General features: G+C 28.4%; 1 protein-coding gene across 1 annotated transcript in view; it reads left to right on the top strand.

Moving 5' to 3' along the window:
* Ppat-Dpck (Bifunctional Phosphopantetheine adenylyltransferase - Dephospho-CoA kinase) overlaps positions 1 to 14469 on the top strand; it is a 34650-nt gene extending 20181 nt beyond the window's left edge. Inside the window, exons 4-6 of the mRNA XM_075381349.1 lie at positions 1078 to 1335; positions 9546 to 9728; positions 12018 to 14469. Coding sequence (XP_075237464.1) covers positions 1078 to 1335; positions 9546 to 9728; positions 12018 to 12287 — 711 coding nt within the window. The 3' untranslated portion in view covers positions 12288 to 14469. The remainder of the gene's footprint in view (positions 1 to 1077; positions 1336 to 9545; positions 9729 to 12017) is intronic.
* Positions 14470 to 19224: the final 4755 nt, after the last annotated feature.

The following is a 19224-nucleotide window of genomic DNA, read 5'->3' as shown; positions in this document are numbered from 1 at the left end:
GGGTGATGTTAGTTGGGAGCTCGTTATATTATTTATTTAATATTGCAAAGTTATAATTTATTTCATTATATGAATATAAATATTTATAATTTTCCAGTTAAAGATGAAATTTTTTCACCATTTTATATAAATATTAAATGTAGGTTTATTATTTATATGAAGTTTAGGAAAATTATTGAATAATGCAGTATCATACTTTTACAATCAACGTGCAAACTATCAAACAACTGAAGAGGACATTTCAAACATTTGTTAAAATGAAATTTAAGTAAATAAGCAAATGTTATGCTTAATAAATATTTTTTTTAAAATAAATTTATTTGATAATATCCATTCAATTAAAATTTTATAAAATTATAAATAATTTTTAATTTAACCTTAAATTATCAATAATTTTTTTCGAAATCCAAACTTATCCTGCCACCATTTTGAGTACTTACATCATACCAACTTTTTATTTATGCTATTTTTGTTGTCTTAAAAAGAACTTTATAACGATGTATAATACAAAGGGTGCTTAAAGTATTTGAGCTATAACCTCTGGGCCACCCCCCCCCCCAGGAAGGGGTTGAAATTCTGTTTCTTGTCAAAAGGTAAAGTATTTGACCAATACCTTATCCTGAAAGTTACAGAATTCTATCGGAAACGGTTTTTAAAATTGTTGAGGGGTTTCCATACTTTTGACTCGCTCTGTACAATAATATTAAAAAGATAAATTAGTTTTAAACAATAAACAAAATAAAAGTTTTAAACAGCAAAAAGCGTTTCACTGATAATCAGAATGTTAACTTTATGATTACACTGATACTTAATAATTCTACACATATATATAAAAAAATTATCTGTAACAAAGTGTATTATTTTTTATGTCATTACAGTGTTACTAACTCCATAGGGAATAGTAAAATCCTAATAAAATGATTTCAGTTCTTTTCCTTCACTAAAATATTTTGATTGGTATAACTTAGATGATTTTTATTTTTTTATGTCATGTGAATTGAATTTAACCTGTACTGTTTTTTTGTAAAATAAAAATTTACTCTATTTTATTATAGTTTTCTTTTCTTTGTTTTACAGCCAAAATTGTACTTATCAAATAAACCATATACAATCGGTTTATCTGGTGGTATAGCTAGCGGTAAATCAAATATTGCAAAGTATCTAGGAAGTTACGGTGCTGGTGTAATATATGCTGATTTACTTGCACACAAAGTTTATGATGTTGGTACACCTTGTTATAAAGCTGTTGTTGAACATTTTGGTGAATCAATTATAAACGATGACGATGGGACAATAAATAGAAAAGTTCTTGGTGGTATTGTTTTTAGTAATAAGGTAAATTAAATTTATATTACTTATATAAGATTTGTTCAGTTTGTACTAGTTTGAAAGTTTTAGTAAAAAAAAAAAATAATAATGAAATCGGTTAAATAAATAGGTTGATACATCCACAAGGTGTGATTGGAAAGTTTTAATATTGGGCTTATAATTTCAAAATGGCAAGGTATTATATGGATCTCCTTCAAAGTAGACCATTTCTGACTGAACACACAAACTCCAATGGTGTTTCTACTTTTGTAAGCATTCCTGGAAATTTTCTTTCTTAAGAGTGTTAAGAACCCTTAATCTGCATGTCTTCAATTGAGTCAATTCGGTTCCTTCACAGTGAAAATTTCAATTTAGGAAACGGATATAAGTTAGCAATGGTTAAATTAGATGAATAGGAGTGTTGTAGAAGTAAGGAATTTGGAATTGGCCAAAAATTTCCAGGAAAGAAAAGCATGATAAACTGGTGTGTTGTGGTGGAGGATCCATTTCTTTTCTTGCCAGAGTGCCGGCCTTTTCTTTCGCACATTTTTATGGAATTGCTGAAGAACACTTTTATAGTATTTATGGTTGACTGTCTGCCCCTAGGAGCAAATTTGTGGTACACGATACCCATAGAATAAAAAAAAAAACCACCGACACTCTCTTAATATTTCAACGACTTTGTCGCCTTTTTCAGTCATGGCGAACTCAGAGCCATTGTGATGATTGTCCCTTTCTTTCTGGATCATACCCATAAACCTTTGTTATGGGTCATATCCGTGAACTTGATGCAAGTTCAATTCTTCATTTAAAATTGACTGAACTGCATAGAAACTTAAATTCATTTCATCAGCCATCTCCGTAATTGTAAATGTACAGAGCATGAATCTACTAAATTGTGAATTTCCACTATTTTTGTTGGTTTTTGAAGAGGAAGGACGGCTGGATCAGGGTTATTTTGACTGATTCATGGTTATCTTTGAATCAGATAAAAACATTTGATCAGCTCACACATTTATCCTTGAAAGGTTTTTTTAAGACTTCATAACTCTCCGAAACTCATTTCCTGGTTTTGAGAGAAAATTTGTCGCAGACTAGTTCCGTTTGTTTAATACATTCTGTGAAATCAATAATCCTTCTAAAGCTGAAACTCATGTCTTCACTCATTAGGATGCCACTCTCTACTGAACTTAATATCATGTGATCTTTTCAGGATGTTTCAAGAACAAAACAAGCTTCCCCTTCCACATCATACCTCCTCTTTTTGATGAGCAGTGGTAACACCTGTCTTAAAATTTTCAATCTCACCTGGTATATTTAAGGTGGGTTTCTACCTAGCCCTCAAAAACATCTGATTTAAAAAAAGATTATTTTTAATCGATGCAAAGGTAATGAGAGAAGGCCAAAGTCAGGGTGTTATTGAATGTAACAGACAAAAGTAGAAATGATAATTAAACAAAGAATTATCTGAAATTAAAATATTGAGCAGTTTTATAATTGATAAACATCAGCATATAAAGCAGAGTAGAATGTAATTTAAAAAATTTATTTTTTTAGTTACAGGTGTTAAAGACAAATTTTGTTTTTTCTCATAATTTTTGGTGTTTTTTTATTGGATAAAAAATTGTTAATATTTTTTTTATTATTCTAGTCTATATTATGTGTATAACTATGTGAACATTTGAAGCACAGAACAAAGTAGGAAAATTTGATAGATGCTGAGGACTTCCACCAGTTCAGAAAAAGTAGTTTTGAAAAAAATGCATGTAAAGTTCACAAGTGACACAATCATAAATAACATTAATCTTGTTTCTAAAGCCTTATTATAATTTTTTGTTTAAATATTCACCTCACTGTTACATTTCTTATACTTCAGAATGTTTTCAGTATATAAAAAACAAACATTTTTTCGTGGAAATACTTATAAATGACAACTTGCAAATGACTGTTAATTTTTTATTTTATTTTTATATCCTGAACATTCATTATGTTCTCTTTTTCCTGTTCCACTAAAAACATGATTAAAAATTCTCTGTAACTTTGAAAATAAACTAAAAATTTTATAAACTTCTTTTGCTACTAATGTTTCAAAACGTACTAAAATAAAATCTTTGAATTGTATGCCTCAAACCATTGTAATACTCTTATTATATTCTCAAATAATTTTTATTTATAATAGGAAAAGATTTTGGAAAGGATAGGACAGTTTGTCTGTACAATAGTAACCTAACCAATAAAGGGCAAAGAATTGAGAAGTCAGATCATTCATTATGAATTTCACCTGAAAATTTGCTGAGATATTTTTGAAAGTATATAATTAAAAAAAAAAATAAAAATCATTTTTTTTGACCTGACATGGTAGAAACACACCCCCTCCCCCTATAAGTTGGTATCTATGTTTATCAATTGAAAAAATTGTTTAATTTATATTTTAAAACAAAATTGTTTTATAAATAAATGATAAATGAAATATTATAAAAATTGATTTTTAAAGAACAAAACCTTCAGTTTGATTTGTGATTTCTACTTTTAGGCAGTATAAAATCATCACAATTTTTAAGCCCCTAAAACAATATAGAAATTGAACAGATCTTGATCTTTTTTTTTATCACCACATAAGCTTGAAGCTGTGCGTGTGGGATATGGAAATGGAATTTTGTAGTGTATGAAAAATTCCATCTGTGACCAGGATTCAAACCCAGGACCTCCGGTTCAAAGGCCGAGACGCTACCACTCACACCATGGAGATCGGCGTAAACATTTAAAGGTGACCGAACATTTTTATACTGATATAAAAATTTATCGTGTAACGTACAGATATCTAATTCAGTTTACAACTTGTTTTTGAATCTCAGATAGTTAAACTTATTTACAGTTATTGTTAAGTTACAGTATAAGAATTCACTGTAAAGTGAATTTGCCTATATCTGTGGCAGAATGGAAATATTTCAAACTTTCCAGAAATCCTGGGTTCGAATCCTTGTCTGGAATGGTATTTTTTAAATGTTACAAAATTTTGATTTCATATTCCCAGCAAAAGCTTCAAGCTGTTATGATGAAGTATTCATCTGGCAAAGTTCATATGTCAAATTATTAACATTTTAAGTAAGAGATCATTTTTAAAAAAATTGTTATTTTGATTTTCAATAAAAGTAGGAAGTTATTTTGTATAACTTGTGTTTTAATCATAATATTATAGTAATATAAAGAAATTTAAATTAACATGAGCCATTATTTCAAAAATTTAAATAATGGATAAAGCTGTGTTGTTACATTTACTTATAAATTAATTCTTTCTTTTATTATTATTTTATAATTAAGAGTTACATTCTCTTAGAGTAATAATGTTCATTATATTGCCAGTCCCTTTAGTGAACAGAATTAAGATGTATCTTGTAGAGTTGAATAATACATATAGTATGGTGGGGTTAGCATACTCATACTAATTTGCAACTGTATGCTTGGCTCAATAAAAAAGGAAAGTGGAACCACCTTATTCCTTAGCCAATAGATACTTGTTATTGTTGGAAATGGCTTTAAAATCTTTGGGAAAGATTTATAACTCTTGACAGGCTTGCTTTCAACTGTAATGATTGTGGCACATAATGCACATTATTTTATGTTTAAATCATTAAAAATGTTTAATGCTTTCTTTCATTTCTTTCTCTTCTGTGCTATTATTTTTAACACTGACAAAACTACTACACTGTACATACTTGATTGTATGTTTTAAATATTTGCAATAATTTTTTTTTAAAGTTTAATATTTTTATACGTAAATTTATGACAAAATTAACTAAACCTGGGTGATATTAACAGACTTGTAATAAACTGCAGAATTGTATAAATTACTGATTTCCTCAAATAATATTCTGTTTTCCTTTTGTATTATACTATATGCACAGTAGAACTTGTTAGTATAAAAATTGAAAATGCTATATGTACGATAGTATAGTTAAATAATTAGTTTTGCCTTGTAAAAATACTGGATTAAAATAAATGATAATTTATGCAAAAAAAAATGCATAGTAAATTAATGGATGCACAGTAATTATAATAAATACAGCATTATCTAATCTAGTGACATTATGAAAATAGATATCTATTTATTTATAATATATGTAATTGTACATGTATGTTTACATATACAGACTTAAAGTGGTCTACTAGAACTAGTTTTTATGTTCAGGAGGAATTAGACTTTAATTCTGTAAATTATTCTATTTTCAGTTCTGACAATATTCTGTCTTAAAACTATAATTATATCTCTTGAAATTTTATAATTTTTTGTTCATACGGTTTACTTTCTTAAAACAGATTTTTATCTAAAAGAACTAAAACAGTGTATTTTAAGATGGGAATCATACCATAGGTTCAATATATTGGATACCACATGTTAACTGTGCACAAAATGCTAGCATTCATAACTACATTTTATTTATCTTTACTTTTTGTAATGAACAAGCTTATTATAATATACTATGTGTCCATTATTTGTACTGAGCGTGATTCATTTTTATTGAACGGTTAAATAATCAAATATTTCATTTTAAAAATAAAAAATGGAAATAAAAAGAAAGAAAATAAATATATTAGCTATGTGTTAATAATTAGATTACAACTGATCATTCATAATTTATAAATTTATACTTAGTGAAGAGATATTGTATTGACACTTTGTTTATAACAAAATGAAAATTTATTAATACGAGGTCTGTTCAGAAAATAACCGAACATTTTTAATTATACAACAGTGGAGATATTTAGTGATATGCAGCTGGCAGCATTGTGTTTTGTATAACCTCTGTAACCACATGTTCTTGGATTGTTGATTTCTCATTTAGTTTTCATGTTATTGTTATTTGGGTCCAATGTGCTTAAGTGTTAATTGCAATTTTTGTTATGTGCTATTTTTAGGAGCAACGATACAACATAAAATTTTGCATGAAACTAGGGAAAACTTTCATAGAAATGTTTCAAAAGTTTTGAAACAAGCTAACAGAGATGAAGCTACGAGAACAATGTTACAAATGGTTTTCATGATTCAAAAGTAGTCATCAGTCAATTGAAGATAACCCTCGACCAGGAAGGCCTTCATCTTCAACTGATGACACCTGTGTTCAGAAAATCGACGATCTGGTGTGTGCACATTGACATTTGACTGTCAGAGAACTTGCAGAAGAGGTTAGCATCTCAATAAAATCATGCCATGACATTTTCACTGAAAAATTGATCATGCATTGAGTTGTAGCAAAGTTTGTTCCTTGTTTGATGACCAAACAGCAGAAAGAACATCGAGTAGATGTTTGTGAACTCATGGTTCCTTAACCATGACAATGCGCCTGCACACTCAGCTTTCTTAGTTCGTCAGTTTTGTGCCAAAAATCAGATGAATGCCGTCCCTCAGCCTCCGTACTCACCAGACCTGGCTCCTTCTTATTCCTGGAAATTTTTTCTTATTTCCAAAATTAAATTAATCAGTGATGAAAGGACACCGTTTTGAGACTATTGATGACATTAAAGCAAATTCGTGATATACCTTAAAGGCCATTTCAAATGAAGGTATCCAGGATTGCTTCGTGAAGTGGAAACAACACTGGAAAAAGTGTGTGAGTAGGAGAGGGAAATACTTTGAAGGGGACAAAGATCAATAATCTGTAAAATTTATAATAAAGATTAAAAAAATAAAGTTCAGTTATTTTTTGAACAGACTTCATGCGTGAGCTAACAGTATAATAATATAAAGAATACATTGTTTTTTTGATCAGTATTAATTAAATTTAACCTAAATTGGCACATCAACTTAGTTTGTCTCTTTACAAGGTTCTATCACAAATTCACTTGCTTGTATCATTATTCATCAGCAGATTTTCACATTCCATACTCTATCTACCCATTTAAATTTCAACATTTTAAAGGCCTTTATTATTTTTCTTTCTGCATTTTCTGTTGTTCATGTTTCATTATCATAATAATAAAAAATAAAAAAATAATAAAAATTTAAATATGTTACAAAAATTCAATTTTTTCTAGCAGTTCATAAGATATATCTCACTTTAAAGGGAAGGTTTCCCTTTTGTGATGTATGAAGGGCACTAGGAAAGTTTTGTAGTACAATGATACTGATCATCACAGGCAGTTACAAATTAGCAAACTTTTAGACAGGTCCCAACTTGTACTGTAGTCACTCTACACTGTCATACACTGTCTCTACACTGCCGCAGTCGACAACAAACTTTGCTACATCAAAGATACTGTGTTGCCCCATGGGATTCCTCCCACAGGAAAATTCGCCGAGAGGAAATGGTCCTCTGTCGATTGGACATATGAAGGCTACTCACGGGTACCTGATGGCAACAGAAAATGCAGCAATATGCTTACAATGCAACTGCCAATTGACTGTGAGCCACAACCTTGTAGATTGCATATGTTATGCAGCCTTGCATCGTAAATTTAAATTGCCTAGGAATTTTCATCACATCCTGGGCAATAATAAAGAAGTTTTGGACCACGTATTTTTATTTTTCTGAAGTATTAGTGTTTTACTAACTTTTTAATAGTGTTCTTGAAATTTTATTTTCTGTATGGTAGTTGTATATTTTTGTACTTAACATTTTAGTTTAAGTTTTTTATTTTGTTTTCTAGGCGATGATAACACGAAAATGTTTTTCGCTCCACAAAAAAAAAAAAATAACACTCATTTGCTTTTTAGCTGTTAGTGAAAATTGGTAGTGATGTTGTTCTGGTCGAAAACAGTACCGGGCAATTTTGCATGCAAGTTAAGTGTTGATTTAGAGGAAATGACACCTAAGTTAGGAAGGGATTGTCCTCATTACACAATATTTAGGTGGTACCAAATATTTGAAAAATGAAACTTTGGCTTTGAGGATGCTCCAAGGTTAGGTTGACCACCTTTGTCTGTGAGCTGAAGGAAACATTTCTGCAATTCAAAAAATGCTGGAGACAGACATGCTTGTAACCTACCCCAAATAGTGGTGTCCTCAGGCATTAATCCACCAGCTCAGGCATTAAATTAGTCGTGCTATTCTGTGAGATCACCTCCAAAAAAGTTAGAAAGGTTTTGTTGTACCCTTTGGGTTTCATATAACTTGACCGACAATCAGATGACACATTGTTTTTCATGGTTTTATGAAATGTTGAAATAATTTTAAAATGGAAAATTTTCCTGTGAGAACAGTATTGTGAAATGTGACAAAACTTGGTTGTACTACAAGGCTCAGAACAAAGTACAGGTGTTCGAAGATGAGGAGACCCTGGGGCTGTTCGAAAATCCAAACCAGTGAAGAAGCGAATGTTGGCCGTATTTTTTAGCATGAAAGGAGTTTTAGAGCGAGTTATGTTAGAACTCAGAAGACAGTTATAGGGAACTAGTACACTAAGGAACGACCCACCGGGTTGGTCTAGTGGTTAACGCGTCTTCCCAAATCAACTGATTTGGAAGTCGAGAGTTACAGCGTTCAAGTCCTAGTAAAGCCAGTTATTTTTACACGGATTTGAATACTAGATCGTGGATACCGGTGTTCTTTGGTAGTTGGGTTTCAATTAACCACACATCTCAGGAATGGTCGAACTGAGAATGTACAAGGCTACACTTCATTTACACTCATACATATCATCCTCATTCATCCTCTGAAGCATTATCTAAACGGTAATTACCGGAGGCTAAATAGGAACAAGAAAGAGAGAGAGTACACTGAGGAACGCTTTTGTAAAGTTGTCAAAGCTCTCAAGAAGCTGTGCCCAAACTCAAGGATGGACATATGATTTCTTCACCATGACAACGCTCCAGTGTACTGCTCCAAATTTTTCTCTGAGTATTTGTCCAGCACTGGAATAAAGCTGTTCGAACTTCCTGCCTACAGTCCTGACCTCGCTCCATGCTACTTTGTGCATTGTTCCCCCTAGATGAAGAACAGATTGAAAGTGAGGCACTTTATGAGCAATGATGACCTCCTAAGGGCTTGAGATAAAGAGTGTTCCCAGATCTCCAACAAAACTTGGCAGTGCTTCTTTGAAGACCGGTTTTGAAGGATGGAGAAGTGTATAATATTTGGTGGAAATTATGTTGAAAAAATGATAAAAATATCATATTGTAAAACTTTCCTACTGCCCTTTCTACGCTCTAATTTCTGTGTTAATTGATTATTGGAAGCACGGTCTGCAGATTTTTCATTATTATGAATTATTAATTTTTTATATATTTTTTTATGTATCAGGATCAGTTGGAGAAATTAAATTCGTTAGTTTGGCCAGCTTTATTAGAGCTTGTTAAAAGTGATATAAAAAGATTAGAACATTCTGGATTTAATATTGTTGTAATTGAAGCTGCTGTACTTTGTCAAGCCGGTTGGGATAAAGAATTTCATGAAGTGTGGACCACTGTTATTCCTCAAGAAGAGGTAAATATGTTTTTTATCTAATTTTATTTAAAGTAATTATTCTTGTGCGTTCTGCATTCCTCTTAACTGAAATCAAGGGAGCATCATCATATAAGTCTCTACCTTCGAGGTTCATTACATCATGAAATTGTAAACTGTATATTACGTAGATCACAGTCAGGAATGCATGGGTTTGTTATTCCATAGAAAAAAAAAGAACTGCCCCAGCATTTGGATAGCTGGATCAAGGGAATCCATCTGGTAAAAACTTGATCCGAATGGCATTACAAAATACACAATTAATTGTAAAATAAAATATAAATGTCATTAAATTCTATATTTATTATTTAAAATATAAATACATGAAAGTACTAATTACAGAAATTAATTCTCAATTCAGAACGTGTTTTACATGTGTATTTACGTGTGTTTTTACGTATTTTACAAAATGCAGGAAAATCGGGATACTTTTTAAATTTTATAATTTATATTAATTAAAATTTTATCAACATATATTGTTTCTATAAAATAAAGTCTTTGATTGAATTTTAAGTAATTGTGGAAAGTTTTTTTTTAAGTGATTCAGTAATTTATTAAAAATCGCAACGATAGGCCTTTATTGTAAATTGAAGTAATATATTGAATTATATAAAGTAATTATACAAGTTCTGGTTATCCGGTGTGGTGGAAATAGATTTTATTATTTTTAAAGTAAATGTTGTTTCATTCTAGCAGAGATTATACACGCATAATTAATTTTTTTAGTTTTCTAAACATCAGTATATATAATTCATAATTATGGTTGCCAAACAATAATCTGACAGCCCATTCTTATATGTTGGGAAATTGTTTTAGATTTTTTAGGGATCCCCAATAGATGATATTATACATAAGCAAAATAAATATTTAATAGTAATACGAAGCTTAGTGTTTTATTAAGCTGTTTCCAATCAAAACAGTACGGTTTGATTTTTGTTAATCATCTTAAGGGAATTTATAATCTTATAAATTGCCTAGAAATTTTGCTTTATGAGGAATAGAAATATTATGATTGTTATTAATGGGAATTTTATCATGTAATTATCAATGTTATGTCTACCTTTGAAGCACAATCCAACATTTTTATCTTTATTTAAAGTTAAGTGGTTGCAAACCACCGGTGAGTAATCCTTCTACCAGTAGCAAGGGATTACTGAATTTTTAAATTTAAATAAGTAATAATTATTTTTGAAATATTTTAACACTAGTTACATACAAAGTGCGGTTAAAAAGTAAGGGCCAATGAGTTAACAATAGTGATTTGTTACACTGATTTGTTCGAGCATGCACAGTAGCATTAAGTGTTCTCTTGGGTATTAACCACCACATTGTTGTTTGCCTTTGCAAGAGTGTATTAAAATAAATGTGGTAATATCAAATCTTGCGTGTTGTAAAGTTTGATTAGCGATTAGATTTCTAAATGCAATAGAACTTAATGCTGCTGAAATTCATTGTCAGTGTGTGAAACATATGGGCTGTGAGTGAAGGAAAGTGAGGCAATGATGTTGTGAGTTTAAGGAGACCATTCAAATGTTCACGATGAACAGAAAAGTTGTAGACCTAGTGTTTGGACTGACGATCTCGTTGAAGTGTGAATGCAAAATTAAGAGAAAATCATTGCTTAATGATTGAGAATCTTTCTCTAGGATTTCCAGATATTTCAAAGTCAACATGTTTGAGAATTGTGGTTGACACTCTATACTATCGTAAACATTTTACGATAGTATAGAGGGTTCTGAAAATGTTGACAAGTGCTCACAAAGATCAAAAAAATGATCAAAAAATGATGCTTTTCTTGACTGTTTTAACCATGACGGAGACAGATTATTTCTCATATCATCACTGGTGACAAAATGCGGATTTCATACATCAATGTTGAGACGAAACAATAATCCATGCAGTGATGTCATTCCAGTTCACTTAAACGGGAAAAATTAAAACATACCCGGTTTTGAAGGAAAATCATGGTAATTCTAGGACCAAAAGGGTGTGCTTTTGATTGATTTCATGAAACCTGGAACAACCAGGTTTCATCACAAGCATCACAACCATCGCATCACAAGTCGATTGAAAAAACAATTTCTAAAATTTTTTTATAATTGGCCCCTAATTTTGAAATGCATCTTGTATCTAGATGCCCTTACTGGAAGAGTTCTGTTGTACTAAATTTATTATTTTTTAAATTAACCCAAAAATATCCGATAAGCTTATATATATTATATTATATTTCAAATGAAAGTATGTAAAGCTTTTAAATTATTTTCATTACAGGCAATTAAACGATTAAAAGAAAGGAATAATCTTACAGATGAAGAAGCACTTAAAAGGATATCATTACAACCAAGCAACAGTGAACAAATAGCGATCGCAAATGTTGTATTTTGTTCATTATGGACAAAATCATATACAGAAAAACAAGTAAAATTAGCGTGGAATGGTTTAAAATCAAGGTTACCGTACTTATTTAAAAATAATAATCATAATAATAATATTCTTAAAAAAAGTGAAGTTGGCACAGCTGATGAAAATATTATTTCATAATAATATGTTTCTCATTTTATATATATGTATTTACATACATGAAGCCATTAATGTGTGTCGAAATATTTTTCAATATTCAAAATTAGTTTGTTTTTTATTAATTATTTTTTTAACTAGTAAGTAGCAATAATTAGTATTATTTTAGTGATTAATTTCCTTTTTATTTTTATTATTATTTTCGATTGTCCAGAGATTGCAGTACTTAACTTATATTGTAATTTTAATCTTTTATGATCAATTGTATTGTTTAATTTGCCATATTTCTTTTATTATTTTTATTGATTTTGATAACTCAGTGGTCATCAATTTTTAAACAATTTTTTATATATGTGTAATCATTTCCAGCCATTTTTATCAAAAGTGTATAATTTTTATAATTAAAATATAGCTGATGTTTTTAAATTATTTTATAACCTTACAACTTTTATTATATTTTATTAAATATAATCATTATCAGTCTGTAGGATTAATATAAAAACTTAAGTAAAATACAAGGCGGGGCTAAAATGGTTGACCAGTTCCTGACTAATAAGAAGCACTAAAAGGCAGTGTTTCCATCTCATGCTTCTAAAACACCTTAGGAGACGTGTGTGTTATATTTGACAATCCTTAGGGTTGATAATTTTGCAACATTATAATGCTCGGCTAGACACATCATGTAAAACTACTGAGGCTCTTGTGAAATTGAAATGTGAACTTATTACACACCCTTTCACACGCACCAGATTTGGTGCTCAGTGATTTTCACTGCTTTCTGCAGTTAAAGATAGATAAAGGGTAGCCATATGGATGTTTAACTGAAGGAAGCAGAGAGATTGTGGATAAAGGAAAGATTGCCAGCATTCTTCATTGATTTGATTGGCTGGTTCTCCCAACTGGTTCACTGTTGATTGAAATGTGTAGATGGTGATGATGTAGAAAAATATATGTAAGTTTTTATAGCAAATAAAATATACTTTTATACCATATTTATTTCATTACATATCAGCCATCCCTTATAATAATAATAATAATATTAAAATCAACCTATGCGAACTAAAATAAGAGGGGTTGTGGCAGATTTTATTAGATGATTTTACATAATAAAAATAGATTGTATTTTAAATTTAGTTATTTTTTATATTAATATAAATTTAAAGTTCATAAAAACACTTTTTTTTATATTTATTTCTTTTGAATGTAACATAACTCAGGTGGGTTCCTTTGTATGTAAATCAGTTATCAGCATATGAGACAGTAATTTTGTGTAGTACATAATAGAATTCAGTTAATGGTATTCCGGATAAATTCCTTGATGGTTTGAGGTCACATTTTATAGACATTGTGTTTTAAATAGTTTCATGAAAGTAAATCAAAGAATTAAGCCAAATCTGCATTATCACTAGTGTCAAGATGAATTCAAGGATTTACTGTGCTGGAATTGTACTAGAAGACTATCAGTTTGGCATCAGAAGTTTTGGAAGAACATTCATTCAGTTCAGTCATGTACATCCCTACTCCTGGATAACTTATCAGCAAAATATTTTGTCCATTTCTTGAGTATTTTTATTTAATTTTTAATTCACTGTCAGGAGATACGTACTGTATATCTTTTTATAAAATAACATAATTGCTTTGATTCAGTTTAATGATATTGTTTTAGGGACAAATTTTTAAAAATATTTTCTAAATTATTATAAATTAATACTGCTGTATATTGCAGGACTCTTTTATAAAAGGTAGTTGTTAAACGACACAATTCGTGCATCTCATTCATAAAGTTGAGATTACACAAAGCATGCTTTTCACATTAATAAAGATATTGATTGAGGACTAGTATATGTTTAACCAGTATCTACTGAAATTTTATTAAAATTGTAAATTCAAGTTACTAATGAAAAAGTACAAAAAGCATTTACCATTATAAGGAATTGCTTCAATATGAATAAATTGTATCAAACAAAGTTTTTTATAAAGGAAGTAGAAAAATTTGTTAAAAATATAAAAATAAAACATAAATAAAAGTAGAGAATTCTTTTTCAAGTGACTTGAATTTATAAAATAATATAAATTAAATACTGTGATAAATATTTTTTTTTAATGTATCATATTTATTTGTTTCATTGTTACAAGGAAATATATTTATAACTATAATATTAAATAACATGTATTTAAATTAGAAATTTATTTTTATCATCACACAAAAATAAAAAAGTTTTATGCTAGCAAAAGTATTCAAAAATTGAATTTTCAGTAAAGTTTCTGTTTATATATATATATATATCTTTAATATTATTTATATAAAAACTTTATTGGGTTAGCAAGGAAACAATTTGTTATATGGAAGTTCACAACTGTATAAAATAAATAATATATATATATATATATGTATATAAATAAACTTTACTGAAAATGCATTTATTTTATTGTTAATTATTTTATGTTTTTATCAAAATATTTAGTACAAATACAATTTTACTTAAGAATTATTAAAATATTTGGCTAAGAAAATGTATTTTCAATGTTTTAATTTCTGATTGTGACATAAAAACTGAATGTATTCAAGATGTGTTTCAAATTTTGTTACATTTATTGTAATAAAATAATTTATAGATGGCTAAACAACTGCAATAAACTGCAGAGACTTAAAATTCCATTTTTTTTTCAGACAAAATTAAAAAAAAAGTAAAATATAAACATTTGATATATATATTTAAAAAAATCATAATAACAACAAAATTATATTCATTTTCTCATCTGTAAAAAGATATTTTCAATTCACAAAAGATGTTAACAGTGTCGCCTTTAGACCACTAAAATTTTTTGCCCATCCTAATCCAATATCTGTGATAACAAAAAAAATATTTTCTTAATTTTTAAAAATTTATTTTAAATTTAAACCCATTTCCAGATTACCCATTGGATTTAAAATATAAAAATCTTAACATTTTGTTAGCCCTTATTCTAGTATTTCTTGGAAAAAAAAATCTAAAAATTTTCACTCCTTCCTAAAAAATTAAAACTTTGTTTATTTAGAATTTGGCTGCACTTTGTATTTTTTTAACATTTATAAAAAAATAATTTTTTTTAAATTTATTATCACCACTTAAAGAAATTTTTTTAAAAATTCATTTTATCTGAATGCTTCCTCTTGAATATGGGATCCCAATGGGAAAACGCAAAATTTGAAAATTTGTATTTTTATTCAGATATAGTTAGTAGCCCACTGGGATGGTCTAATGGGATAAACTGTCACAAATCACTTGTTTAACAGCTGATTTTAGAAGTTGAAGGTTCTGTGGTTGAAATCCTAGTAAAGTTAGTTACTCTTTTTGTATAGGTTTGAATGTTAGACGATGGATACCGGTGTACTTTGTTGGTTGAGGTCCAATTAACACACATCTCAGGAATGGTTGGCTTGAATCTGTTCAAGACTACACCTCATACATATCATCCTCATCTCATTGGGCCATGGGGTGGGGTTGCTTATTGTTCACTAGTTGAACAGATTGCAACGTATGCATTAGGATATATATACTAGCGGACCCGACAGACGTTGTCCTGACGTGGCATTGTTCAGTAATAAATGCACAACATATAAATATAAGTAATTTATTTAAGTTAAAATTAGCTGGAATGTGGATGAAATTTCATTAATATGACTATTATCAGTTTGTGATTGTTGTATTATTGTAATGAGTTTATTGATTAATTATGTAAGGTATGGTTAATATTTATTTTCACTAAATATTGAGTTATCTGATGAAAATTGAATTAAAAAAATTTTAATTAAAAATTAATACACATCTCAGGAATGGTTGGCTTGAGTCTGTACAAGACTACACCTCGTACATATCATCCTCATCTCATTGGACCATGGGGTGGGATTGCTTATTGTTCACTAGTTGAACAGATTGCAACGTATGCATTAGGATATATATATATATATATAGAGAGAGAGTTAAGTACTTTTTAATGAAAAATGAACAAATAAAACCCAAATTAAATTGAACTGCTTGTTTTTTTTTGGGAGACAGTGGTTATTGGATTATACCATGATTGTTGACATTATTCGAAGGATCTTGTTACAAAATATCAATCTTTATTAATAATAGTAACAGATGGATTAATACAATACAAAATTAATGTAAAGTTTACCTGATATATTGTCACTATGTAAACTAATAGACAGTAGTAAATGTGGAAAACTGTATATAAATAATGAAATGGAAAAGTATTTTAATAAAGTAGATTATTTTTTATTCACTTTATTCCTTATATTAAAATATATCCGCCAACCTCTGTGGCTGAGTTGGTAGAGTCTTGGCATATCATGCGGAGGTTCTGGTCAGGCATGGCATATCTTCATACATTATCAATTTCCATCAGTCTAATGTCTGCTTTTTCCAATACCATTTACATGTGTTACTGTTTTCTTTTTATTGGTGTGTGAAAAATTTTTTTAAAAGTGTACAATTTTTCACGAGAATTTCAGAAAAGTACAGTTTGGTTGCAATGAATTCTGTAGTTACAATTTGTTATTATTAACTTCTTTACAGATTTATTGCAATGTTACAGTATTGTTCAGTGGAAACTTGTATATTCTTGACTGAAAGAACTGTTGTTCCACAAAAAATTTTTTTAATTCATAAAATAATTTGAAATCCATGTTGTTCACATCTCTGTATAATTTTATTTTGAAATCAAATTGCTATAATCAAATTTGTGTTGCGCTAAATGATTCCAATGATAGAGAATTTATCACAAAACAACCATCAGATTCTAGAATACACTTGTTTTACAAAACATTGTCACGAGTATTAAAAATAAATAAAAATTTTATTGTGATTGGTTATTTTTTTATAATTGTCTGAATTTTACTTTACTGAAAATCTCTTGCAAAACTGTGTTTTTCTTTTTTCATGCCTGTAAAAATAAAATGGAAAAGACTTAAAAGTGTTGCTTTTATAATTGTATGCACTTTTTTGACCAATATTTTTTATCTAAAAGAGGTGCGTAATTTATTCAAGGAAATGATTTTACATAGTTTTATAATGAAACTAAAGTACGATAATCAATAAGAAAATGATATATTTTGATTAAATATTTTTTAAAAATTCAAGTACATGAATTATGAAAATAAATGTTAATACATTATTTTATGCAGAAAAAATCGTTTCTTCTAATGGTGTAATTACATTTTTCTACAATTATTTTTATGACACAGTAATGACAAATTCACCTGCCAAATTTTATAGCACTTAGTATAATTACTAAGTGCTGTATAGTAATATAATTACTCTCTTTCTATATATATATATATATATATATATATATATATATATATATATATATGCAGTACATAGAGAATGCTTATAAGAAAATTACATCGCTTATCTACATATGAAAATTTTGTGTACAATGAAATTCTCTATTAAATTGCTGATATTTTGGAAATAGTTTATCAAAATTTTACAAATGAAATACTAAAATAAAATTCTATTTTTTTTTCTTTATTTCACTCTTAGAAATCATTTTGCTATCTCTTAAGAGCTTAATTTAGTTAACGACTGACTAAATATACTATAAAATATTACATACATTTTGTTTAAGTAGTAGTTTTTACCCAATAATGGATTTAATAGTTAAATCCTTTGTTAAAATTGACTCATAATATCAGTAAAAGAATCATTGTGATTGGTTAAATGTTTACTGATTTTTAAGCAAACATCAAACCACAAATGTATTCATTGCCATTCAGATTTATTATAAAGGAATTAAAAATCTGTAGTTAAGTATATTATATAAGCAGGATAGTAATAATGAAATAAAACAAAAAGTGATAAAAGAAAAACAATAAATAGATGAAATAAAGAATTGGACCTTATCGCGCTAAATGTGTATTTTTCCTGTTATTGGGCTGCTCAAAAATGAATTAATATTATAAAAAGAATATTTTACCAAAATAAGTTTTAGTAAATTTTAACATAGACATTTCTCTAAGCACCAGATTTAGCCGATTAGATAAACCAATATAAATTAATATTTCTTTAAGCATCTCTATGAAGTGGTTATTGCTAATTATATTTAGGTTTTAAGTTAAATGCATATTTAAGTAATGGACAACAGGAAGACCTCTTGCCTCTTGAAAACTGTTTAAAAAATTGCTTAAAATTTAACCACGAAATGCCATTTTAGTTATTAATCAATCAATATACAGTTTGGTATAAAAAATACAATTGTCATTTTAAAAGATGCCAATAAAATCAATTTAGTTTAAAAATATGTAAACCTTTTAAAATTATAGTTCAGATATTAAGTTGCAGTGGGTTGTCCGAATTGGAAGTTAAATGATGGTTTTTTTTGTATTTTTAAGTTAAATTTATGCTTTCTAAATTAAAAATTTATATTTATTTTAAAAACATTCTTGTTTTATAAAATTTTGTGAGTATTGTTTATTTATTAATTAATATTTTTTATTGTACTTGTTTCATTTATTTACAACTCAATTCGCAAAAGAGATCAAAGTTGAAATTCAAACCTATTCCATAATCTCTATATTGGATTTTGACATATTACAATTTTCTTTTCTCAAATTTAAAGAAGGGTGGACCTTACAGTCATTTATTTGAAGATGATGTACAGCAATTAAAAACTGAAAGAATAAGAAGACCTGGTTACTGTCGAGAAAAATGTTTTTCTGCAAATGGTGACTAGATGGAAAAGTAAAAGTCATCTCTTGTAGCTAGCAAAATTAATAGTTTTATTTTTTTAATTTATAAGTTATTAATATTATAACAAGTGTGAATTACTTTTCATCCATCCCTCATAGGTAAAATAAAATTCTATAATTTCTGTTATATTATCATCCTTACTCTTATTTTAAATTCTTTCAGTTTATTGAAAAAATAAAAATAAAAGCAGAAATTTATTCCGTCATCACACTTTAAAATATATT

This window comes from Lycorma delicatula, chromosome 13, assembly GCF_047948215.1.
Source record: "Lycorma delicatula isolate Av1 chromosome 13, ASM4794821v1, whole genome shotgun sequence".
Lineage (NCBI taxonomy): Eukaryota > Metazoa > Arthropoda > Insecta > Hemiptera > Fulgoridae > Lycorma > Lycorma delicatula.
This window is presented reverse-complemented; position numbering and strand designations above follow the sequence as displayed.